The 27,704-nt window shown below is 36.4% G+C and overlaps 1 protein-coding gene across 1 annotated transcript; it reads left to right on the top strand.

Annotated features, from left to right (window-relative positions):
• Positions 1 to 674: 674 nt before the first annotated feature.
• Positions 675 to 27,677, top strand: LOC117333452 (cytochrome P450 4F4-like). The gene is made up of 13 exons (XM_033892752.1): positions 675 to 877; positions 5,026 to 5,227; positions 6,630 to 6,757; positions 7,125 to 7,249; positions 8,188 to 8,250; positions 11,276 to 11,399; positions 11,895 to 12,027; positions 13,499 to 13,622; positions 13,775 to 13,970; positions 14,249 to 14,331; positions 14,508 to 14,573; positions 16,749 to 19,401; positions 26,618 to 27,677. The coding sequence occupies exons 1-12, from the start codon at positions 716 to 718 to the stop codon at positions 16,846 to 16,848; spliced, it is 1,506 nt and encodes a 501-aa protein (XP_033748643.1). The 5' UTR covers positions 675 to 715; the 3' UTR covers positions 16,849 to 19,401; positions 26,618 to 27,677.
• The last annotated feature ends 27 nt before the right edge of the window (positions 27,678 to 27,704 follow it).

Genomic DNA, 27,704 nt, shown 5'->3' on the forward strand with positions numbered 1-27,704 from the left:
AAAACTATGGTACACTGTCTTCGCATTGGTTATATTGCCAATCTAATAAATGTTTCCTTGTATAGAATTCTGTTGGTTACTCCTATATCGGTTTACTTGAGTTATTCAGAATAATTTTTTTTTATAAAACGTTTTGTTCATTAAAACAAAACTTTTCATCAAAAAAACAAATTTTGCATCTTCCAATATCACAACTATATACTTGTTTTAATTTTTATAACTTTCTTTCACCTTGAATATGTTGGTAATTCGGTAGGTAATCATAAATATTTACCACTCTATAGCATTGTCACTGTTTAACCTTACCAACAATAGTTAAGCATTACCATCTCACATTATCAGCCCGTTACTGCCAACTGAAAGCAGTTCAATGCTTAAATAATATTATTAAATAATGAGTTGTCGGAAAACAATCGTTAGTATCTCCTCGATGACCTCAGTGAAAACAAAGCAATGAACGATATTTAAAAAAAAAAGTATTCACCTTGAGAGTTGCTTCCCTGAATACTGGACATGTATCTTTCACGTTAATATCGTAGATCCTATGGACTTTAAACTGAACCGGTGCTGTCAATCAGCCATCACATGCTAATGACTCCATTATGTCAATCATAAACGGTAATATTAATATTACAAATAATACAATTAACTAAATATTGGTATTTCAGACGATACATTGGTGGTATTTGTATCTCCTGAACACAAATACTACAGAATGGAGAGCGGATGGTTTTTCCGGCTAATACTGACCGCTGTCCTTGCTGTATCAGTATGGAAGATTGTCAGATTTGTTATACGCTGCCGAGAATGGTGTGCAGCCGCCAGACATTTTCAAGATGTCGGTCCGTTACATCCTTTCTGGGGCAACCTCCACCTGGTGAGTAGAAGTTTAACACGATATATGGCGGGAAAAGAAGGGAGATCTACATTGTATGTGATCTGTTATAATCCTGATTGTGACAATTGACCTTATCCATTTCTATCGCGAGCTTTACCTGGTCTCGCTGTGACCTTGCTGTACTTAAGTGATATAATGTAATTAGATAGTTCACTGTAGCTCTCTACTTATCTCTATTTACTTGTGGTAGATAACATTAATTTGTAATTTTACTCTCTCGCGGATTTATCTTGTTGAAAGGGTAAAATTGGAGTATTCAGTGCTCGGAATCACAACACGAATGTGTCTATAATGAATTCCGGAACACGTTCAACCCTCTACAATAATGCCAATGCTAATGGATGTTATATTGTTATTACCTGTATCCAGCCTATTAAAATAGCTTCAGCGAGATTGGTTTATAACGTGTTTAAATACTTTTCAAATTACTTTGAAGTCTGTATTACCTATGTACTGTTATTATATGTATGTGTTCAGTTACTTTGAAGTCTGTATTACCTATGTACTGTTATTATATGTATGTGTTCAGTTACTTTGAAGTCTGTATTACCTATGTACTGTTATTATATGTATGTGTTCAGTTACTTTGAAGTCTGTATTACCTATGTACTGTTATTATATGTATGTGTTCAGTTACTTTGAAGTCTGTATTACCTATGTACTGTTATTATATGTATGTGTTCAGTTACTTTGAAGTCTGTATTACCTATGTACTGTTATTATATGTATGTGTTCAGGGATTTCTTTTACTCGAATGTTACCTTGTTGACTAGTCCAATAGTCCATCTTGCGGTCCACTATCAAAGTGGTCGGGACCTAATCTATGGAGTATTTCCGACGCCTCGACAAAAACATTCCTGCTTCAAGTGGCTGACGTATAATTAGCTGTTTCAGTGTCTGTAAACTCTTCTCTGTAACGCTGATCGTTCCTTAGGGAAAGTGTTACCCAGGAAACGCTTAGTGTATATGAACTAATATTGTAGTTACAGCGTTGGTTGAATTGGAGATGGTTTTACCACAGGCACACGCCTCGTCTGTCAAAACACCAATAGACGAGGCCTGTCAATACACAAACAGACGAGGCCTGTCAATACACAAACAGACGAAGCCTGTCAATACACCAATATACGAGGCCTGTCAATACACCAACAGACGAGGCTTGTCAATACACAAACAGACGAGGCCTGCCAATACACCAACAGACGAGGCCTGTCAATACGCCAATATACGAGGCCTGTCAATACACCAACAGACGAGGCCTGTCAATACACAAACAGACGAGACCTGTAAATACATCAATAGACGAGGCCTGCCAATACACCAACAGACGAGGCCTGTCAATACACCAATATACGAGGCCTGTCAATAAACCAACACACGAGGCTTGTCAATACACCAACACACGAGACCTGTCAATACACCAATAGACGAGGCATGCCAATACAACAACAGACGAAGCCTGTCAATACACCAATATACGAGGCCTGTCAATACACCAATAGACGAGGCCTGTCAATACACAAAAAGACGAGACCTGTCAATACACCAACAGACGAGGCCTGTCAATACACTAACATACGAGGCATGTCAATACACTAGCATACGAGGCCTGTCAATACACTAACAAACGAGGCCTGTCAATACACCAACAGACGAGGCTTGTCAATACACTAACAGACGATGCCTGTCAATACACCAACATACAAGGCTTGTCAATACACTAACAGACGAGGTCTGTCAATACACAAACAAAGAGGCATGTCAATACACCAACAAACGAGGCCTGTCAATACATCAAAAGTCGAGGCCTGTCAATACACCAACATACGAGGCTTGTCAATACACCAATAGACGAAGGCTGTCAATACACCAACAGACGACGCTTGTCAATTCACCAGCAGACGAGGCCTGTCAATACACCAACAGACGAGGCCTGTCAATACACCAACAGACGAGGCATGTCAATACACCAACAGACGAGGCCTGTCAATACACCAACAGACGAGGCATGTCAATAAACTAACAGACGAGGCTTGTCAATACACCAACAGACGACGCTTGTCAATTCACCAACAGACGAGGCCTGTCAATACACCAACAGACGAGGCCTGTCAATACACAAACAGACGAGGCTTGTCAATACACCCACAGACGACGCTTGTCAATTCACCAACAGACGAGGCCTGTCAATACACCATTAGACGAGGCCTGTCAATACACCAACAGACGATGCCTGTCAATACACCAACAGACGAGGCCTGTCAATACACAAACAGACGAGGCCTGTCAATACACAAACAGACGAGGCATGTCAATACACCAACAGACGACGCTTGTCAATTCACCAACAGACGAGGTATGTCAATACACCAATATACGAGGGCTGTCAATACACCAACAGACGAGGCCTGTCAATACACCAACAGACGAGGCCTGTCAATACACCAACAGACGAGGCCTGTCAATACACCAATAGACGAGGCCTGTCAATACACCAACAGACGGGGCATGTCAATAAACTAACAGACGAGGCTTGTCAATACACCAACAGACGAGGCCTGTCAATACACCAACAGACGAGGCCTGTCAATACACCAATAGACGAGGCCTGTCAATACACCAACAGACGATGCCTGTCAATACACCAACAGACGAGGCCTGTCAATACACAAACAGACGAGGCCTGTCAATACACCAACAGACGAGGCCTGTCAATACACCAACAGACGAGGCCTGTCAATACACCAACAGACGACGCTTGTCACTTCACCAACAGACGAGGCATGTCAATACACCAATATACGAGGGCTGTCAATACACCAACAGACGAGGCCTATCAATAAACAAACAGACGACTCTTGTCAATTCACCAACAGACGAGGTCTGTCAATACACCAACAGACGAGGTCTGTCAATACACCAACAGACAACCTCTGTCAATACACAAACAGACTACCCCCTGTCAATACACAAACAGATGAGGCTTGTCAATACACCCAATACCATCTTTTCATTAAGGATAAAAATGTTCAGGAGGTTCTACTGCCTTCTTGTCTGCTTTGTCGTTTGTATTGTTAGGTTAAGGCCCTTCGTTTCCTGTTGTGCAAAAGAAAGGAGACCACTTCCCCTTAAAGATATGTGGCATATCGCGGTAAATATGATTATTAAGAAATGGATTATAACCGTTGATCCAGAGGTTCTAGATTCTGCTAGACGCTACTTTCAGTCGCTTCCTGTAACATACATACACATATGGGTATAGCAGCTTGTATTGTAGATCGAATTATTACAATACTTTTATTGACTTGATATAGCGGTGTGGCGGCAACGATCGAAATGGGAAAAAAACTCTAAAGGGCCTGTTTCCAGTAATGTTAATTCTCCATAGGAGCCTGCCCCCGTATAATTTCTTATCTAGCTCAACTACAGTTTTTTTCTTTTCCGAAGAATAATTTTACACCTTTCCGACACCCAGATTTCATAATGTGAGTGAAAATATATTTTTATAAAGTTGTCATTTTGAGCATCAAAGACATAAGGTCGTAAATAAAAGAAGGTTATCTCGAAATCGTAATTCGCAACATAGTATAAATTTCTTTTGATAAATATTTCCAAAGCATCGTGTTTATTCTAGATGTAAGAAATAGCAATGAATATGTGTTGTGTGTATTTTCCTTGATTTCTTAGCTGTGTGGTATAGGTATTTTATTTTTCAGATATTTCAGTACCTGTTTTCTGTCTTATTTACTGTTTAGATTCACGAAGTAAACATAAAAATATATTAGCAACCAATATCTCGAAAACACAACGTGGAACTTCATTTAAAATGGAGTTGAATTTCAAAAGTAACAGGTGGTTTCCCCTGTGGCAACCGAATTCAAAAATCAATGTTACCTCGCGCGCATTAAAGCCCGATGAGCATTGTATTTTGGCAACAAATGTAGGGCAGTTCTTGATCAATCTCAAAACGGCAAAAATCACAGTCATATACATGTAACCAAACATCCTACTAATTCGGACTACTATTGGGACTGAAGGGTGTGACGAAAAAGGTTTAATTTGGCGATTTGTCCTTTGTTACTTCATGTAGTATAATATGTCTGATGAAATGGATAATCCTGTTGTAGTTGAAACACACATATGACTGGGTGGACATAGCAAAGGATTTAATCATCAAGGACAGGCCTAAACTGATCATCACGTGGGTCACACGTTTGTTCCCGAACTTCTCAATGGTTCACCCCGACACTGCCAAGGCTGTACTGAAGTCTTCTCTCCCCAAACCGACAGGAGTGGGCTCTCCCTATGGATCGTTTGTCTCGTGGCTTGGTAAAGTTATTGTTATCTATAACTTATCTGTCTTTGTCATTGTCTCGTGCCTTGGTAAAGTTATTGTTATCTATACAATATCTGTCTTTATCATTGTCTCGTGGCTTGGTAAAGTTATTGTAATCTATACAATATCTGTCTTTGTCATTGTCTCGTGGCTTGGTTAAGTTATTGTTATCTATACCATATCTGTCTTTGTCATTGTCTCGTGGCTTTGTTAAGTTATTGTTATCTATACCATATCTGTCTTTGTCATTGTCTCGTGGCTTGGTTAAGTTATTGTTATCTATACCATATCTGTCTTTGTCATTGTCTCGTGGCTTTGTTAAGTTATTGCTATTTCTACCATATCTGTGACAAAGACTTCAGGAGTTCTGCTTCACTTCACAGATGTTACATCGTCTTTTTTCTTGTTTCAAACTACCACACTCACCCGCCTCGTCTGTAAATCCACCCGATATGCATTAGATTGCATATGAATCGAATTTACAGAAGAGGATTGTATATTGGGTGTATTGTCTGATGAGAAATGTATATTACTTATTAACTTATTAACTTATGGACGTATTAACAGACAATCATTGTAAAATTGGATGTATTGATAGATGAGAATTATATATTGGGTGTATTGGCTGTCGAATTTTGTATTGGGTGTGTTGACGGATGAAGATTGTATATTGGATGTATTGACAGCCGAGGCGATTACCTGTTCACAGTGCCTTTATTTTAGCTTAAGCACTATGTGTCAACGTACACGTTTAGCAATCTGGTTTATAGGATGTTCTAGAAATAATAATTACTGGCGTAATTTCTTTCATTTTTGCAATCGTCGATGAATATTTAACAGAACATTGTATTTCTTTGTCTTATATAAGAGCAGAGCTGGTGAAATTCTAATGAAGATTCACTTAACGAAAACTCCGGGTAAATAGATCAATGTCCAAGCTTGACATATGCCAGAATATGTAGTTAATGGTACAAATTCCATGGTGAATAATGGAAATAAAAACAGACATAAACACAATGATAGAAAAATAGATTTTGAACCAATATCATGATAATCTGTCAAATATGTCGTAATTAATAGTAGATATATTTGGCTAATCATAATGCAAAAATTCGTTTATAAATGTTGTCTACTGTTATCAAAACTCTTGATCCATCCGTTCATCCACCTGTCCATTTCAAAATCGCCCTCGTGAACAGGGCGCCAGTTGATGCACAGATTAAAGGTAAAGAGGAATACATTATCAAACGGCATGCCAATTAACAATGCTATGCATTACCTACCAGTATCCTGTTAAGTATTGTATAAAAGTATATTACATGTCCATTAAATTAGCAGGTAAATAAACCACGATAGAAAGGTGGCTGAATACAGATGTTTTAACGTCAATTTCAGGGGATGGACTGTTGTTTAGTTCGGGTACCAAGTGGCTGAGAAATCGACGGATGCTGACACCGGCGTTCCACTTCGACATTTTACGCCCGTATATCGACATTTATAATGATTCCTGCGATACATTCATAGTGAGTTAAACATCAAATATGAATAGATAATCTTAAGTTGATACTGCTTTTAGCATTGGCATGGCACGGCTGCCTTCACCCAAGTTAATTAAAACATGAAAAATAAAAAAAAAGTTGAAGCCACTATTGTGGTATGTTTCATTTCAAAGTTGTAAAAGATTCAATATTGAAATAGTTATTGTACATTTTTTTTAAAAGCAGAAATCTCGTTTCGGTGAATTCCGTTTGTATCCGTTGTACGAGAGGTAAGGACAGACTTTTTATATGCGATAGATATGAAACTTCTAATTTGGCGGTTTCCATTTTACCCTTCTAAGGTGACCATTGTAAAATATTTTGTTATCTGACTAAAAATATTCACATGTAGAGACAACTGGAATCGTCATCTATTGGAGGAAATTCTGTAGAAATTACGAAGCCGATGGCGGTAGCAACCCTGGATATTTTGTTGAGATGTGTTCTGTCGTACGAGTCGGACATACAGGAACAAGGGTAAGTCATAGAGGCGACTTCCCTAAAACAGACACGAGTCGGACATACAGGAACAAGGGTAAGTCATAGAGGCGACTACCCTAAAACAGACACGAGTCGGACATACAGGAACAAGGGTAAGTCATAGAGGCGACTACCCTAAAACAGACACGAGTCGGACATACAGGAACAAGGGTAAGTCATAGAGGCGACTACCCTAAAACAGACACGAGTCGGACATACAGGAACAAGGGTAAGTCATAGAGGCGACTACCCTAAAACAGACACGAGTCGGACATACAGGAACAAGGGTAAGTCATAGATGTGACTTCCCTAAAACAGACACGAGTCGGACATACAGGAACAAGGGTAAGTCATAGAGGCGACTACCCTAAAACAGACACGAGTCGGACATACAGGAACAAGGGTAAGTCATAGAGGCGACTACCCTAAAACAGACACGAGTCGGACATACAGGAACAAGGGTAAGTCATAGATGTGACTTCCCTAAAACAGACACGAGTCGGACATACAGGAACAAGGGTAAGTCATAGATGTGACTTCCCTAAAACAGACACGAGTCGGACATACAGGAACAAGGGTAAGTCATAGAGGCGACTACCCTAAAACAGACACGAGTCGGACATACAGGAACAAGGGTAGGTCATAGAGGCGACTTCCCTAAAACAGACAGAGTGTTTTTTATCTGAAGAAATATATAATGGGTTATTGATTATTATCTTTACAATCTGGGACTTGTAATGCATATATATATATATATATATATATGCGTGTGTTACGTTTTCTATTTATAGAGACAAACACCCGTACGTTCAGTTTTCTATTAATAGAGACAAACACCCGTACGTTCAGTTTTCTATTTATAGAGACAAACACCCGTACGTTCAGTTTTCTATTTATAGAGACAAACACCCGTACGTTTAGTTTTCTATTTATAGAGACAAACACCCGTACGTTCAGGCAGTGGATGAGCTAACCCATCTAGCAGCGGATAGGTTCATGTAAGTATGTCAATTTCAGCATTTTTGTTTGTTTAGCTAATGTTACCACGGTTCCATAACAGCAATGCTATTGCTTTTTTATTATTATTATTTTTTCATTTTTTTCATTTTTTTTCTTTTTGAAACACCGTTTACTTTAATCCTCACAATATATAATATGCTTGGCAATGCAAATCGTTTCATTTAAATCTACAGATATTCATTCATTGTTTAAATTAATAACCTCTGTTCTCAACTATTACGTGATCTATTGTGAAGTGATCAGTACACACAAGGAAAAGTATAATGAGTAAAACTAGGTACAATATGTAAGGCTAGGTACAATATGTAAGGCTAGTTACAATATGTAAGGCTAGTTACAATATGTAAGGCTAGTTACAATATGCAAGGCTAGTTACAATATGTAAGGCTAGTTACAATATGCAAGGCTAGTTACAATATGTAAGGCTAGCTAGTTACAATATGTAAGGCTAGTTACAATATGTAAGTCTAGTTACAATATGTAAGGCTAGTTACAATATGTAAGTCTAGGTACAATATGTAAGGCTAGTTACAATATGTAAGGCTAGTTACAATATGTAAGGCTAGTTACAATAGGACTAGGAAATGTGATACAGTGGTAACACTTGTCCTTCACCTCGGCGGCCGGGTTTCGATTCCTCGATCGGACGTGAAAAGGTATGGGGTCACCTGCTCGCCCTTGTGGGTTTTCTCCGGTTACTCCGGCTTCCACCCACAGTAGGACTCCTTACATCCAGGTCAGCGAGAGTGATCAATATAAGTTAATATATCTTGTTTCGCTATGGGTGTAGAAAGTTTTTTTTTTTTTTTTTACATGATTAATGATTGAATTTAGGTTACAATGTCGCTATGTGTCACGATTGAAGTTTAAGTAATAAACATAGTTAATTATGATTGTATAAGTATCTTTATATTTAAAAGATTTAAAATGCTTACATAATCATATTATATATAAGAATGCGATTTTTTTTAATTCACCGAAAACATGTTGAAGCCATGTTTATATCGTTATTATACAGTTGCGAATTTAAGAGATGTAACAAGAGCAGAATCCAATTACTGGCGACTTTGTTACCTTTCGCATTCACCCTTTCTAAGGAATATTCATACTTACTGGGAGATCATTTCGTCGGTAATAGTACCTAACCTGTTTGCGGTGTGTAATTACGTACACACTAGTAAACGCTTGACCGTAATCCTGTAAGTTAAACGGTCCGTTAAACCTGACATACGATGTATGTTGATTTCCTCATTTATTAGTACACATATATGACATAATTCACGAAATACAATCTAACGGGAACAAAAACACATTTGGCGAATAATCACCAGTGACATTCATTTACTAAAGCATATTTTACTTTACATGCCATAAAGCCTACGAAGACTAGTTCCTGTGTTGTTTTGGCGAAATCTTCCATGAATCTTAAAAATATCTTTTGCCTTTGAAGCAATCGAAGCCAGAGGAAAACAATAAATGAATTAAGATTAAAAAGAATCCTCCTGGGAGTCAATGATTTAGTAATAAATTAGACTTTACCTCCATCATTTATATATGGTACATTACAAAGATCTACCCTCCCTATCTGGACATCGACTCGTATGTATTTCATATATGGCAAGCCAAGTTGACATTTTTTCAAGGAGCAACGTTGATCCAGGATTTTACCAAATTATATAAGATATCTTATATAATTATATAAGATATCATATAAAAGATATAAGATATCTTATATACTTTATAAGATATCTTATATAATATATAAGATATCTCATAAAAGATATAAGATATCTTATAAAGATAATTAAATCAGATATCTTATAAGCTTTATAAGATATCTTATATATTATATAAGATATCTTATATAATTCGATTATAAGATATCTTATAAAGAACGAGGTTGCAATTTGAGATAATGAACTCTCCTCCACTCGATGAAAGAGCCGAGATGAAGCTGAAACTACATAAAATGGTTTAAAACAGATTTATAATTGTCATATATTCATGTTTGCTCGAACACGACATGTGCACCGTGCCTAGCCGATCGTGATCGCGACAGAGGGTTGATTGTGAAAATTCCACGTGCCTTCCAACAAAACGGAAGTTACCTTACAGAGGGAGCAGTCATTCTCGAACTTTTATTATTTTGCCGGTCTCACTAGAGTCTCGTTCTTTTATAAGATTTCTCATAAAAAATGACATTTTTTTCAAGGAGCAACGTTGATCCAGGATTTTACCAAATTATATAAGATATCTTATAAACTTTATAAGATAACTTTATATTAAATGAAATATCTTATATACTTTTCTTTATCAGATATCTTATATAATATATAATATATCTTATAAAAGATATAAGATACCTTATATATTATATAAGATATCTTATATATTATATCAGATATCTTATAAAGAAAAGGTTATAAGATATCTTATATATTATATGAGATGTCTTATATCTTATATAAGATATCTTATAAACATATAAGATATCTTATAAACATATAAGATATCTTATAGACATATAAGATATATCATAAACATATAAGATATTTTATATAATTTCGTTAAATACTGGATCAACATTGCTCCGCGAATAAATGACAGCTTTGCTTGCCATATTCATATGTTAATCAGAAGCCTACTCAATATATCATTCCGTGTGGACAAAACAGCTCAAGGAAAACGGGCAAAGAAGACGACATATCACATGTAATGCAAAGCTCCGTTAGATTGTTAGTGGTTTTCAATGGTAGAGATTTATATCTTAACGTTTTGCCTGGTCCTTTCAATAAAATGAGTCTTAAGATAAGAAAATGTAAGCATCTCGTCTATAAAGCGATGGTGTGATCCTATTTATTGCTCTGTAGAGCTGGTTCTAGGTTTTCCCTTTTGTCTCATGGATCCCTTCATTTTTGATTACATACCATTATTGGTAAGAGCTGAAATTTCATTTCATTTCTTTACTATATAAAACTTAGACATATGAATTATGTTTGACAGAAATCCTATCACCCATATCGACGCTGTCTACAGATGGACCAGCCGAGGCAAACGGTTCTTCTACTTATGTGACTATGTTCATGATTTTGCCAACAATATTATCCAGAACAGAAAGAAAGCTTTGGTATGTAAGGCCCTCACAAATTACTGTGTTATATTAAATGCATACGAGATACGATTTATATTGCATTTTGAATTTCGGTATTACTGTACGTTTTCTATTTCAAATTTTGATTGGTTTTGTAGCTCAGATCACTGCGTTTATGTTATTTGAATTGATCTTCTGTGTGAAATGATTTTAAAACGTTTCGAATACCATTTATGGATCAGTAGTGTCGGCATTGTCAAGAAAGCCGTGAAATCCTCATAGCATTGGAATCCAATTTTCTGTTGTCTGCTCCAATACTTGCTGCATCCGATATAAACAAGTCATTGACATAAGATATGAGCTAGACATAATATCATATTATGAGACTGAGATGTTAATTAAAGATTGATGAAAGAATGAGGTGATACACATGTTAATAGATTTAATGTCTGTACGTGGAAATGTTTCCTTTTGATACTGTAAGTATATTTTTTACACTTATGACAGTGTCTTTGTTCTCCGAATTTGTAGAAAATTGACCCTTCCTCGACACAGAAACGTCGTTTGGACTTCCTGGATATGTTGATAACTGCCAGAGACGCTGATGGTCAAGGACTAAGTGACCTTGAGATCAGGGACGAGGTGGACACTTTCATGTTCGCGGGTAAAACTAGAGTCTGATTATTCTCATTTAAAGATTTAGTGGCAATAGTAAAATATTTCTTAAGAAAAAAAACAGGCATTGTTTAATGAATGACCTATCTAACTCAGTTTTCGCTCACCTGGTACGGAGGGCTGGCGAGCTAATGACATTTCGTTTAAATCACGACTTATCCTAAACACCTTAGTGGATTTTGATGAAATTTGGTCTGGAGCATTATTAGGCAAAGAAGATCCACTGATGTATAGTCGGAGGTTGTGGCTCACCGGGGCGGATTTGGTTTGAGCCAAATAGGGGAACTAGAGGTAAATCCTTGAAATTGCTACTACTCCCGAACAATTGAATGAATTTTGATGAAATGTGATCTGGATCATTATTTGGGTGGTTTCCCTGGGGCAGTAGAGGGCAATAGGGAAATGGGATAAAAAAAATGTAATCGCTACATTTTCTGAACGAGTGATTGGATTTCGATGAAATTTGGTCTAGAACATTATTTAACAAAGGAGATCCCATTCTGTATGAATGATGTACTACAGGTATGGCGCAAGAATTGTACCTGCTGCCGCTATTGCATGATAGTAAGAGACGACTAAGTTTGGTATTTTATCTGTTCTTTTCTTTCTGAACAGCGTTCTTTTTCCTAATGTCTCCCTTGTCAATGCCTGTCTTTTGGCATTAAGTTGACAGTTCGCCCCTATGAGGAAGGCCTTTGTCACCTTGCCTAGACATTTTATAATCTTTAAAAATGGTAGCTGATCCTCTTGCTTAGGCTCAGCATTGTTGGTGTGGAACGACTGGTTTGCTCGTTGTGCGGATAATGTGACCGGATTGGGTGTTCTGCTGGATGTCTGCGACAATATGCTGCAGTGAGATAGCACTATAAAACAGCAAGGAGAATTAACACGAACATACCGCATTCTCCCAAAACACATTCGAATTCACCACGCGCAAACCAAATTGAATCAGTAAGGAGTGCTGCCCACTGGGGGAAACAAAGCAAATTCTTTGTAATTCCTTTTCTGCTTTAAGAATGACAGGATTTGGTCCACATTTGGTTTGAACTATGTTAGGAGATGGCAGCTCTAAAAGTAAGAAAATATTGTAATATAACTTAAATGAGAGTATTTTACAATGATGACTTAAATGCACAGGTTAGTGGTGCAGACCCTCTTGGCCTCTTGTTTAAAATCAGATTTATATTTAAAAAAAAAAATCATGCTACACTCGATAAACGAGATACATTTTTCAACAGAATTGAGATATACGTTGGTCATACGTTTTTATATAAATAGATGTACTGGTTTGTTTTGCAGTGTGTTACCAGACGACACATACGTATATTGTTTGAACTGAAATGTACAGTAAGCCACTTGTTCATGATGACTGTCATTAAACATCCTGAATAACAATGTTGCGTTTTTTAACAACATTGTAAACGGTTATATAAGTAAAGACATGATTCTCTCAATGGCAGGTCATGACACGACAGCTTCAGCACTTAGCTGGACCTTCTACTGTCTAGGAAAGTACCCGGATGATCAACAAAAAGTTTTTGAGGAAGTAAGGGAGATAATGCAGGATAGAGAAATCGTAATTTGGTAGGTTACTTTTACGATTTATAACTAACCTTGTAATGGACGATTAGTTTATTGTATCTTATATAACAGCAGCATGCACCTCCGTTCGATGCAAATTGTATTTGAATGTCATAAATGAGCTATTGACTGAAGTCCCGTCTTCATTTACACAGGGACGACTTGCCAAAGATGAAAATGCTTCATCTCTTTTTGAAAGAGACAATGCGGATGTACTCACCGGTTCCTATTATCTCGCGCACGCTCAAAGAACCTCTGGAAGTGGACGGCGTCACTTTGCCTGCGTCCATTGATGTGATGATCCAGATAGAGTGTATTAACCATCACCCTGACAACTGGCCAGACCATGAAGTACTTTGAAAATATTTGTTTTGCCCAGTTCCTACTTGAAATCAATGCTGACGAGTAAAAATGGTGTTAAATTGTTTGAATTTTCATCAACAATGTCGGAGATATAACAAGTGTTATAGAAATGTCTTAAATGCCAAATTTTACATTTATGTTGTTTTTTTAAGGAATAAGTACATGGGTTATAGTGAGTCAAATAAAAAGCTAAGTTCTGAACCTAAATACTAACCAGCTATCAATGACGAGTATTATTTACTATGTATATCCTGTCTTTCTATCAGATATTCAGACTTGATCGGTTCGAAGATCACGCGTCAAGCGATAAAGATCCATTTTCCTACGTTCCATTTTCTGCGGGACCAAGGTAGGCACACTATCCACACTTTCAATCACAGATGATTAGCGTCTAAGGTTGTCGTCCATGGTTACATGACTTATTTTTTTAAATAATCAACGGAAATTGGAATCTTATTTTTGGATGTTGTCAAAATTGTTATTATAAATTTTTTTATGATTTTATGCATACCTTATCTGTTGTAGAAACTGCATTGGACAAAATTTTGCTGTAAATGAGATGAAGGTTATGCTTGCCAAAGTCTTGAACAGGTATGTTGAATCATTCGTACATAAACAGATACTAATATAAATTATCAATATCATACCATCATCGTCATCATTAATATCATACATCAATACTTTTCTCTTTGTCAGTTTAATCACCATCACCATCAATATATAAATTATTTGCATTCATTCAAATCATCACATCATTACATCATCATTGACATTCGTAGGAAATATTTAAAACATGTGAGAAATCATGTGAGCGGTCGTGTCAAAGTAGAGGACGCTAGTTTCCAGATAAATATATATCGCTTATTTGGTACCCTCTGGTATCATCCTGAATGGCACTTATAATATATTGTGTACATGTGTACCGCCATGGCTGTTCGGAAAGTTTGATTATTTGGATGCACATAGCATTAAAACGAGATATTATGATGCTGTTTCTTGTTTGTAGAAACGTGTTTTTCGACACGCCCCCTAAGTTTGAAATCTATGTCGGTTTCGTTGTCCGCAGTTGATATCGGGCAAAATGGGCGGTATCTGTTACCAGACATACTTGTATTATGGTCATTATCATCACAGTTATCATCAAAAACAGGCAAAAGATATACAAGGAATGATTTAATCACATCCTCATCAGCTTCACTCATTACCAGGTGTCGACATATATCTCATTACAACCTTATCGTCAATCCTACACAATGTTGTTATGTCCTTTCCGTATAACTAACTAACTCCCACATCTTAACATTAGTACACCTCAACTTGTGGGTACAGCAATATAACATACGGTGGGAGAAATAGAGTTTTTGTACTTATCCGTAGTCGTATCCGAAACGTATCGGCAATATGGAAGTACATCACAATGATTATTAAATTACTGTAAAATATCATTTCCTGAGGTTTAACTTTATACGGAGCATAAATAGAACAAAAAATAGAGATAAATAGGACGGTTGGTATCAATTATACCCCGATAAGGCCCAACTATCCATAACACCCTATACGTGATACTTCGTGTGCATAACCATGCGCACGTGCAATATAAACACGACTGTAAGTTTTATATGGTTTAAGACTCGCTTAATTCCTTTAATGTGATCAGCAAAATGTTCCCTGTCTACCTTGGTACGTTGTATGATGGCACGTGAAGGAAGTATACGTAATATAGGTTACATTGGTACGTTGTATGATGTCACGTAAAGGATGTATACGTAATATAGGTTACATTGGTACGTTGTATGATGTCACGTAAAGGATGTATACGTATTATAGGTTACATTGGTACGTTGTATGATGTCACGTAAAGGATGTATACGTAATATAGGTTACATTGGTACGTTGTATGATGTCACGTAAAGGAAGTATACGTATTATAGGTTACATTGGTACGTTGTATGATGTCACGTAAAGGGTGTATACGTATTATAGGTTACATTGGTACGTTGTATGATGTCACGTAAAGGATGTATACGTAATATAGGTTACATTGGTACGTTGTATGATGTCACGTAAAGGAAGTATACGTATTATAGGTTACATTGGTACGTTGTATGATGTCACGTAAAGGATGTATACGTAATATAGGTTACATTGGTACGTTGTATGATGTCACGTAAAGGGTGTATACGTATTATAGGTAACATTGGTACGTTGTATGATGTCACGTAAAGGGTGTATACGTATTATAGGTTTTCATTGGTACGTTGTATGATGTCACGTAAAGGAAGTATACGTATTATAGGTAACATTGGTACGTTGTACGATGGTACGTAAAGGAAGTATACGTATAATAATTAACCTTGGTACGTTGTATGATGGCACGTGAAGGAAGTATGCGTTTAATAGGTAACCTTGGTACATTTTAGAACTTACGTTATGATACAAAGTTTTTTAAAGAGTGAAACATGACGTCATGTCGTGGGCATGTCACATCGAGTCAATCGCGATTTGATGTCGGAGTAGAACAGTAACACGCGATAACGTACAGCAATCCGTAATATGTCTGTCGGTCTGTCTGTAAACATATGATGAGTGTGAACGAGTTCAGTTGAAAAGTGTTAGAGTTATATCCCTTGCTCTACATTTTATGTCATTTTGAGGGAATTTGTGCTTGCTAGGCGCTAGGATGTTGTACTTCATTATTACCTAAATTTGATAGTTTTAATATGTTTTTCAGTGATGTTTACTTTACATCGTTATCTTTTGATTTAGATTTCGTATTGTGCTTGACCAGGACCACGAAGTAGTCCCTCTCGCAGAAGTGGTAATGAAAGCTAAAGATGGGATCAAAGTTCAACTACTGCCCAGATAAACGAGTATCGCTGGTTATACCTTGGCGTTCCATAAACTTCAGTGGCCATCGCCCTTTAAGTTACGGAATAAACTACAGTGACCACCGCCCACTAAGTTATGGAATCAACTACAGTGACTACCGCCCTCTAAGATATGGAATAAACTACAGTGACCACCGCCCACTAAGTTATGGAATCAACTACAGTGACCACCGCCCACTAAGTTACGGAATCACTACAGTGACTACCGCCCTCTAAGATATGGAATAAACTACAGTGACCATCGCCCACTAAGTTACGGAATCACTACAGTGACCACCGCCCACTAAGTTACGGAATCACTACTATATGACAAGCCAAGTTGTCATTTATGTTTGATGTTGATCGAGTATTTTACCAAATTATTTAAGTTATCTTATATATTAATGAGATATCTTATGTTGATGAGATATCTTATATGTTTATAAGATACCTTATTTAAAGTTTATAAGAAATCTTATATAAAATATAAGATATCTCATAATTAAAAGTATATAAGATATATCATAACAGATATAAGATATTTCATAAAAGATATAAGATATCTTATAAAGAACGAGACTCTCGTGAGACCGGCAAAACCTAAAAGTTAATAAATGACTGCTCCTCCCTGTGTAAGGTAACTTCCGTTTTATTGGAAAGCACGTGGAACATACACAATCAACCCTCTGTCGCGACCATGATCGGCTAGGCACGGAGCAGATGTCGTGTTCGAACAAACATGAATATACGGCAATTATAAATTTGTTTCAAACAATTATATGTAGTTTCATCTTCACCTCGGCTACTTCAGCGAGTGGAGGACAGTTCATTATCACAAATTCAAATCTCAGATATCCTATAAGGTTTATAAGATATCTTATATAATTTGGTAAAATCCTGGATCAATGTTTCTCCGTGAATAAATGACAACTTGGTTTGCCAAACTACTAAGTCAAAAACTTGGGTCCTAATTAAATGTTTCTAACTGAGAACTGTCTATAATGTGATCCTTCTATTAAAGACTGGTATCATATGGTATAGTGATGGCGAGTTAAAACTCTCTATGTGTCATAACATTATGTTACTTCTCTAGGACAAGGACCTGAGTTAGAAACTATGAGTTTGAACTGTAATGTCATGTGACAACCTTTATCCAATCAGAAAGCTTGGATCTATGTTAATGGTTTTTGAAATAGAACTGTTTATGCCATATCATACTGTGATTAAGATCATTGTATAATATTGACAGTTGTTTAGAAATTTGCCTAGACTGGAATAAAAATAAATAATATGCTGTACCAGTGTAGACGGCTTGGATCAAAGGCAAAAGACCGAGAATCCTTTGTTAACTGTCCCTATAATGTTACGCAACCATCAATATCTAGATTTAAAAGGCATTCTTCTTAAAATGTTTAAACATTGTGTATCTTTTACATAATTCTAAAAATATACTTTTGTGTGTAGAAAAATTGACGATCCGAAATACATATGTCATACCCGGTATTAAAGTATTGAACATGGAAAATTTTAATTTGCTAGCGATATGATGAAATCTATTTCAAAACTATTAAAATGATGTATCGATTGGGATTGCAGCTCAATACATCTCTATCGGGCTTATTATACATAAACTGCTGTGTAAAGCTAAATATTAATTATCATAAAACCTTGGACTGCTGATGATTTCACAAGCTTACAAAGGAATGATTGGATATAAATAACTTGATAGAATGAATGATCTTAAAATGGTTTTATCCTGTATTGATGATAGTAAGATGCACGCACAAGGACAATGTCTAGTACAGTCACTACAGTTATCGTGTGTAAACTGTCACTTACAGCTCAAGTAGCTGGATGCGTGCTATGACCTGCCGAGGTTTATTAATGTGGTAATTATGGCGGTGAGTCACATTAACGATCAGAAATGAAGTCAATAATTATGAAATCAACTGATAATCACAGAGTTTACTGGAATGACGATCACTAGAAAGATCAAACATCGACGGCGTGGCTTTTGATATTTGTGTTTTACTTTGATGAACTTTTACTTCCTTTATTTGTTCGACGCTTCCTCCTTGGTCAGTTCAAATGGTACGTCTGTTAGGGAAATTGGGAATGCCCAGCATGTTAGAGTTACATGCATAATCACTCGTCCAGTTTCCACGCACATCTGAATGATTCCTACAGCGACAGAACAGGGATTCCGACACAAACTTCCATCTCCTACGCGTCTATGTTATCATATATCTTGTCGAGAATTCGAGGCAACGTTCAATAACTGATCCTTCCAATTAAATATCGGCATATTGTAAATAAAATAAATCCTCATGGTTCCTGACCGTGCCACTCGTAGGATTTCAATGGTGCTTTTATATCCCTCCGCTTGATAGTTCGCCTCCAAATCCTTTTTTGAAATAAAACCCTTGATCTTTTTGTTTGATTATATACGTGATGAATGCTCGTATTGTCCTATTAGTTACGATGAAGGCATTGAAACATGCAAACTGCGCAAGTCAGCTGTTAGCATGGTGTCAGACAAGTTGAAACTACAGGTTTTCCTAGGGGTCACGTGACTTGGCTATGGACAGGTGTGTGTGATCCGAGCTCCGTCAAAAACTCTTCAAAAGCTATATTAGGAAGGTTTGTTTTACATCTCCGTGGACAGTCTCAACGGTTGAGGTAATCTGTTCATTTTGAGTTTGAATTTATTGAAAATATTGTTATCAAAAGTTGATTATAGAAGTCATGTCTGAGAACAATAGTCGAGGTACGGATAGTAGTGGACCGGGCCGAGGAGCTCGTGCGGCGCTCGTCGATACATGTAACATTCCTTTGAGCGTAGTTGAATTTCTCCGGGCCGGTAATTTCTCGTTGGTTCAGAATGGATCAGTGAAAGATAGTACAGATAACAATGCAGAATATCCTACACAGGCATCGTACTCCGCTGCAGTGGAGGGAGGTACAAGCAGTTATCCGGAGGGGTACGGTAAGGCGAAACCGGTATTTCTTAGTGAGAGGGATGTATATGGTTCTGTTAAACCCACTAACAGTAAATGGATTACTCATGATGAAATATTCATTGCTCTCAGTAATGTTATTCCTGGGGAAAATATCAGAGGTATTCAACGCACTGGTAAATATTGGCGTCTGTATGTTGACAATATCTCTGATAGAATTTCTCTCTTGACCAATGGTATCACTATTCGCGGGAAAAGTGTTTTCCTTCTTCCTGAAAATCCCAATACCCCAAAATATGACTTTGACAAAACAACAAAACTGAAAGTTTCTAATGTTCCGTTATCCGCAGATGATGGGCTGATTAAAAAATCCTTATCTGAACAGGGATGTATCTTGCTTAGCATGCACAGGGAAAAACTGAGGGTAAACAATCGTCTGACCAACTGCGATACTGGCGTCCGCGTTATAATTGCTGAAAAACTTCAAAACCATTTACCAAAAGTTTTGAAGATGGGCAAATATTACGCCAATGTCTGGTATTACGGTCAACCTAAACAGGAAAATGTTAGCTCAATCACGCTGAAGTCTAGTACACATTGTATAAAATGTAAAGAGGAGGGCCACATAGCTTCTGAATGCAAGAAGGGCTGGGTGTGTAACTTTTGTGGGCAGGAGGGTCACAAACAATTTGAATGCCCAGACACCGGGGTGAACTGTGATAATCTAGCACCGGAAGAGAAGGGCGACACTGGGGAACCCGCAAAAAAGATGACCGGAAATGACGACACTGAGAGGAGTGGACGGAAGGAGACGTCAGAGAGTCGAGGGTATAGGAGTAGCTCGGTTTCGGACCAGAGGAGTTTGAACCGGGGATCTATGGAGAAATTCTTAGTTAAAACCCCTGGGCGGGATAGGGATCGAAGTAGTTCGAAAACTCGGACCCCACCCTCCACAGGAAAAGAAACTAAATCAAAAAAGCATAAAAAAAAATGATGACTTTTCACATTAACATATGAGTAGCCTGCATGTTCTATCCCTTAACGCACAGGGCTTAAGGGACAAAAATAAAAGGTCCCGATTATACGAATGGTTAAAGCATCAGAAATTTCAAATTGTGTTTTTACAGGAAACACACTTTACAAATGATATTAAAAATGACGTGGAATACGAGATTGCTAATTTCGCTATTAGTTTAGATAGTTTTGGAAAATCTAATAGTAGAGGAGTGTCTGTTTTTATTAATAATAAGACAGATATAAAGGTAGTGTCTGTTAAAAAAGACACAGATGGACGTTTATTGATAGTTAATATTGAAGTAGCAAACAATTTCTATACGCTGGTCAATATGTATGCTCCAAATGATGAAAAGTTGAGAAATGTATTTTTCAAAAATGTTAAAAAATTGGTTGCTGATTTTGCTCAAGGTACTATTATTGCTGGAGGTGATTGTAATGAAGTGCTTGAACAAGCAGATAGAATTTCTAGGAATAATAAGCAAAAGTCTTTGAGAAAAACGTACAGCTTTAGCCAATTTATCAAATGTAATAAACTTATTGATATTTGGAGGGTAAAAAATAAATTTAAAAGACAATTCACATGGAGGCGGAAAGGGACAGGTGAGGCGAGTCGAATAGATATGTTCTTGATTTCAGAAAATCTGGGTAATATTATCTCTTGTGATATTCGCCCGGCGCAAATAAAGTATACTGATCATCTGGCAATCTCAATTAAAATATATCATAGTTCAAACACCAAGGGCAAAGGAATATGGAAAATAAATAACAGTTTACTGGATGAAGTTGAATACAAATCCATGGTAAGAAATGTGATACGGGAACTGAAAGAAGAGCAGGCTGCTCTTGATTTAGGTAAGTCTCAATTTTGGGATTACTGTAAAGTAATTATTAAGAATAGAACTATACACTACTGTAGAAACAGAAGTAAGAATATTTCAGAAAACATATCGCAACTGGAGAAAAATTTAGTTAATCTACAGACAGAACACGTCCAGAATCCACAGGAAATTTTAAAAGAAAGAATATCTGAATTGGAAGGAAATTTAGAACTTTTTTACGAGGAAAAAGCCAGAGGAGCCCAGGTAAGATCTAGGGTAGCATGGATTGAAAAAGGAGAAAGGAATACGAAATATTTTTTAGGTATTGAAAGACAGAGACAAGCAAAAAAGAATATAACTAGTATTAAGATTGGTGACGATGATATTGTTAACAATCCAGAGAACATATTGAAGGAAATCGAGACTTTTTATTCAAAGCTTTATAGTAGTGACGGCATTGATAAAAGGGAGGTAACTGCGTACATTGATAACTGTGAAGTTCAGTATACGTTATCCGAGGAGGAAAATGTTACATGTGAAGGTGAGCTGAAATTAGAGGAATGTACAGCAGCAGTTAAAAACTTTAAGCCCAACAAAAGTCCAGGTAGTGATGGTCTTTCTGGTGAGTTTTATAAAACTTTCTGGGATGATATCTCAGATATTGTGCTAGGCTCGCTCAATGACGGATACAGGAAAGGTGAGTTAAGCAATACACAGAAGCTTGGAGTCGTAACACTTATTTATAAAAAGAATGACCCACTATTGTTACAAAATTGGAGACCGATTACACTGTTAAACTTAGATTACAAAATAGCTGCATACGTTTTGGCTTCACGACTTAAACCCTTGATGAAAAAACTGGTAAGTACAGATCAAAATGGATATATAAAAGACAGATTTATAGGGTATAATATAAGGCAAATTCAAGACGTTATAGATTATTCGGAGAAATTCAATATTGACTCTTGTCTACTTTTTTTAGATTTTACTAAAGCATTTGATACGATAGAGTGGGATTTTATGTTTAGCTGTTTGGACAAATTTGGTTTTGGTCGTTCTTTCATCAAATGGGTTAAGGTGATATATACCAATATCAAAGGCTGCGTTAAAAACAATAACTGGTTGACCGGAAGTTACGTTGTGTCACGTGGTATCCGACAGGGGTGCCCTCTATCATGTTTAAATTTTGTACTAGCTGCTGAATTACTAGCTCAAAAAATAAGAACAGATGTTCATATAAGTGGTATCAGTATTCGAAATAGGAATATGAAAATCTCCCAACTAGCAGATGACACTACTTTATTTATGAGGTATAGGGACATCAGAAGAGTGTTATCAATCGTTGAGCAGTTCGGAAAAGTGTCTGGTCTACAATTAAATAAATCTAAGACCGAAGGTTTGTATTTAGGCTGTAACAAAAACAAAGATAATATGTTTATGGGTATTAATTGGGTGAAGCAAGTTAAGTCGTTGGGAATGTACTTCGGCATAAACTCAAAGGTAAGTTCCAATCTTAATTGGGCAGATAAAATTACAAGCATTGATGAACTAATCAAAAACTGGAAAAAAAGAAAATTGACCATTATAGGAAAATCTGTCGTTGTTCAAGCTATAATATTACCACAGATAACCTACTTAGCAAGTGTCCAATACGTAAGTAAAGAACAAATAAAGGAGCTTGAAAGGAAAATATATTGTTTTATCTGGAACAATGGGCCGGAGCGTGTTAAACGTAGTGTTATGATAAGTGATAAATCGGAAGGCGGTTTATTAATACGGGATGTTGAATCCCATATTGATGTTTTAAATGTAGCCTGGATACAAAGGTTAGTATCTCCTGTAGACGCCTGTTGGAAGGTGATTCCAAATTATTATTTGGAAAAGCTTGGTGGCGCCACTGTGTTGTTTCGTATGTCCCCAGGACACATACGCAACCTTCCAAAAAACGATGTACCATATTTTTATATTAACATCCTACAATCATGGTTGAAACTTAGAGAAAATAACGCGCCGATCGTTGATTATAACTTTACAGATATTTGTCGAGAGATCATTTGGGGAAATAAACACATCAAACTTAACGGAAGGTCGCTAATTTTTAAGACCTGGATTGAGTCCGGGTTAATTTTTATCAACGATATAATTGATAATGATAGTATAAATGAAATAAAAATTTACCAACAATTAAAAGAAACGAGAGACTGGATAAGTGAGGTAAGTCAGGTAAAGAAAGCTATTCCTAAAGAATGGAAGGACAAAATCAAGGGAGATAATGCACGGGTAAATGTACAAACTGACTCTGATTTATTAGTCTTTGATAAAGGAGTGGGTGTAAAACTTGATCAGGTAAATAATAAGTTTCTTTACTTAGCATTTATAAGAAAAAAGAAATCATACTGCAGAGGTATGTGGGAAGATTTGTTTCAGTTAGAAAGCAGTGGTTTGATTTTTCATGAATTATTTGAATTTATCAATGATATCTTAATAGAGAATAACGAAAAAATTTTCAAATGGAAGCTATTCCATAATATTCTTCCAAATGGAATCTTACTTAAAAGATGGAATATTATTGATAATGATGAATGTTGTATATGTAAAGTTAAGGATGATTATAAACACTATTTTATTGAATGTCAATGTGTAGACCCATTGTGGAATTTGATACATGATCTTTTACAAAAACATAATTACAATGTTCAGCTAAGAAATATGTATTACATCTTGATAGGATATAAGATTGTTGATAAGAAGTACAAAGAATTTAACATTCTTATGTCCCTGATTGGTTATACAATATATAAACACTACCACATCTCTAATAGAAGGGTAGACAGTTGTTCAATTGTGTCTTTATTCAAACATTTTCTTGAGAGAAAATTACTCCTACAACGATATAGAAATATAAAATTATTGAAAAGCATAGCATTGTATTTAAACGAGTAACATGTAAAAAACGAATAAAAAAGAATGATTAAAAGAATCAATAGAGAATGTGCAATGATGATAAACATGGCTCTGCGAGCTTATTAGCTCTTAAAATGTACTAAAATAGAAAGTTATGATCTATGTGTAAAGATGGGTAAATGAAAGTATTATGTTTACATGAAAAGGGCGTATTGGTGATATATACGCTGCGTGTGTACTGATGGTGATGGTGTTTTTACTGTGAGTATTCTCTATTTTTGTGTGGGTCTGTGTATAAACCAGCACGTATATGCAAGTATGCTGCCGTTAGTATAGAGTTTCTGCTTCTGTTTTAAGGGTACGTGTGTGCAAGGGTGTGTGTGTGCGTGTTTGAAGGAGAGAGAGAGAGAGAGAGAGAGACAGAGACAGAGAGAGAGAGACAGAGACAGAGACAGAGAGACAGAGAGAGAGAGAGACACACACACAGAGAGAAAGAGACAGAGAGAGACAGAGACAGAGACAGAGAGAGACACACAGAGAGAGACAGAGAGAGAGACAGAGAGAGACAGAGAGAGAGACAGAGAGAGAGACAGAGATTATTACTTTCGAGGATGAAATTATGAACACCACGTTTGTATGATTTGTATAACGAGAAATGTAAAAGTATGGTAATGAAATATGAATGAGAAGTTGGACTATATACATATAATATTAAGATATATCTATGAGCCTATATCTGGGCATAGAAGAAGAAAAAGAGAAGAAAAAAAAAAAAGAAAATTTGCCTAGACTGGAATAAAAATAAATAATATGCTGTACCAGTGTAGACGGCTTGGATCAAAGGCAAAAGACCGAGAATCCTTTGTTAACTGTCCCTATAATGTTACGCAACCATCAATATCTAGATTTAAAAGGCATTCTTCTTAAAATGTTTAAATATTGTGTATCTTTTACATAATTCTTAAAATATACTTTTGTGTGTAGTAAAATTGACGATCCGAAATACATATGTCATACCCGGTATTAAAGTATTGAACATGGAAAATTTTAATTTGCTAGCGATATGATGAAATCTATTTCAAAACTATTAAAATGATGTATCGATTGGGATTGCAGCTCAATACATCTCTATCGGGCTTATTATACATAAACTGCTGTGTAAAGCTAAATATTAATTATCATAAAACCTTGGACTGCTGATGATTTCACAAGCTTACAAAGGAATGATTGGATATAAATAACTTGATAGAATGAATGATCTTAAAATGGTTTTATCCTGTATTGATGATAGTAAGATGCACGCACAAGGACAATGTCTAGTACAGTCACTACAGTTATCGTGTGTAAACTGTCACTTACAGCTCAAGTAGCTGGATGCGTGCTATGACCTGCCGAGGTTTATTAATGTGGTAATTATGGCGGTGAGTCACATTAACGATCAGAAATGAAGTCAATAATTATGAAATCAACTGATAATCACAGAGTTTACTGGAATGACGATCACTAGAAAGATCAAACATCGACGGCGTGGCTTTTGATATTTGTGTTTTACTTTGATGAACTTTTACTTCCTTTATTTGTTCGACGCTTCCTCCTTGGTCAGTTCAAATGGTACGTCTGTTAGGGAAATTGGGAATGCCCAGCATGTTAGAGTTACATGCATAATCACTCGTCCAGTCTCCACGCACATCTGAATGATTCCTACAGCGACAGAACAGGGATTCCGACACAAACTTCCATCTCCTACGCGTCTATGTTATCATATATCTTGTCGAGAATTCGAGGCAACGTTCAATAACTGATCCTTCCAATTAAATATCGGCATATTGTAAATAAAATAAATCCTCATGGTTCCTGACCGCGCCACTCGTAGGATTTCAATGGTGCTTTTATATCCCTCCGCTTGATAGTTCGCCTCCAAATCTATTTTTGAAATAAAACCCTTGATCTTTTTGTTTGATTATATACGTGATGAATGCTCGTATTGTCCTATCAGTTACGATGAAGGCATTGAAACATGCAAACTGCGCAAGTCAGCTGTTGACATGGTGTCAGACAAGTTGAAACTACAGGTTTTCCAATAATACCGTTTTACTCAGGAACTAAATATTTTGTTATATTTTTCTCCTTGTGAAAAATAGGAAAATTACAAATATAATAATGAATTTTCAAATGTCTTAAGATTATCGGGAATAACTACAGCGGAACACGGGTAAATTTTCCTTAACCGTTTTGTTTTCGCTTATCTTGACTAAGCCATGCGCACCGATAGTCTGAGCTAAAAATACCCCTGAAATATCACGTGACTTGAGATTCCCGCCGTTCAAATCAAATTATTGCTATGGTTCATTGGTTCGTTGTGCGTTGTCAACGATTTTTGTTTCGACTTCTCAGAAACACCAGAGCCAAGTTTAATGATTTTTTGTAGAAACCTTCCATAGACAAAGGTCAACCTTGTGAGTAATATATATAATAGTTTGACTATCATTTGCTTGATTTCTATTTGAATTAATTCTAAATTGGTTAAAGTTAGAATTTTTGGACGCCGGTTTCATTGTATGCAAATGTTTGCCCTTTGGCTGATGAGCGGAGTCAAAAGGGGTAATTTACTGAAATATTATAGAACTGAGGTGACTGTTAAGGGGCATGGCCCCTTGTATAAAACATACTCTTAATGTCGAAAATATCTTTTAGATATCATCAAGAAAGAGTAAATCAAGGTAAAAAAAAAACACAAAATAGTAAGTGACATGTCGTGACTCGAACTCCGAGCCTCCATGCTGTTAAGCGGCGTATCTACCATATGAACAAACAGAGTTGACTAAAATAACTCGTTTATATTATCTTTTATAGTCATTCTACTGCATTCTACAGACAGCGCATCGAAGGACCACCTTTTAGGAATATGATTTTAGTTGTCTTTTGGTATATTGTATGAAATAAGACATTGTAAAAGTTGGTCCTCCGATGTCAAAAAATGATTTCAATTCGGGGAAAACCACATTCGAAAACTGTAAATAGCTCGATGATGCAACTGTACGGTCATATAGTAAAAATTCACAAACATGTTTTTTGAAAATACGAATATTTATGTGTTTATAGTTATAGATTAAAGGTTTGTATTAAAACAAATTAATGGAGTTCTTGTTTTGTAATTAT

Source organism: Pecten maximus, chromosome 8, assembly GCF_902652985.1.
Source record: "Pecten maximus chromosome 8, xPecMax1.1, whole genome shotgun sequence".
Classification (NCBI taxonomy): Eukaryota; Metazoa; Mollusca; class Bivalvia; order Pectinida; family Pectinidae; genus Pecten; species Pecten maximus.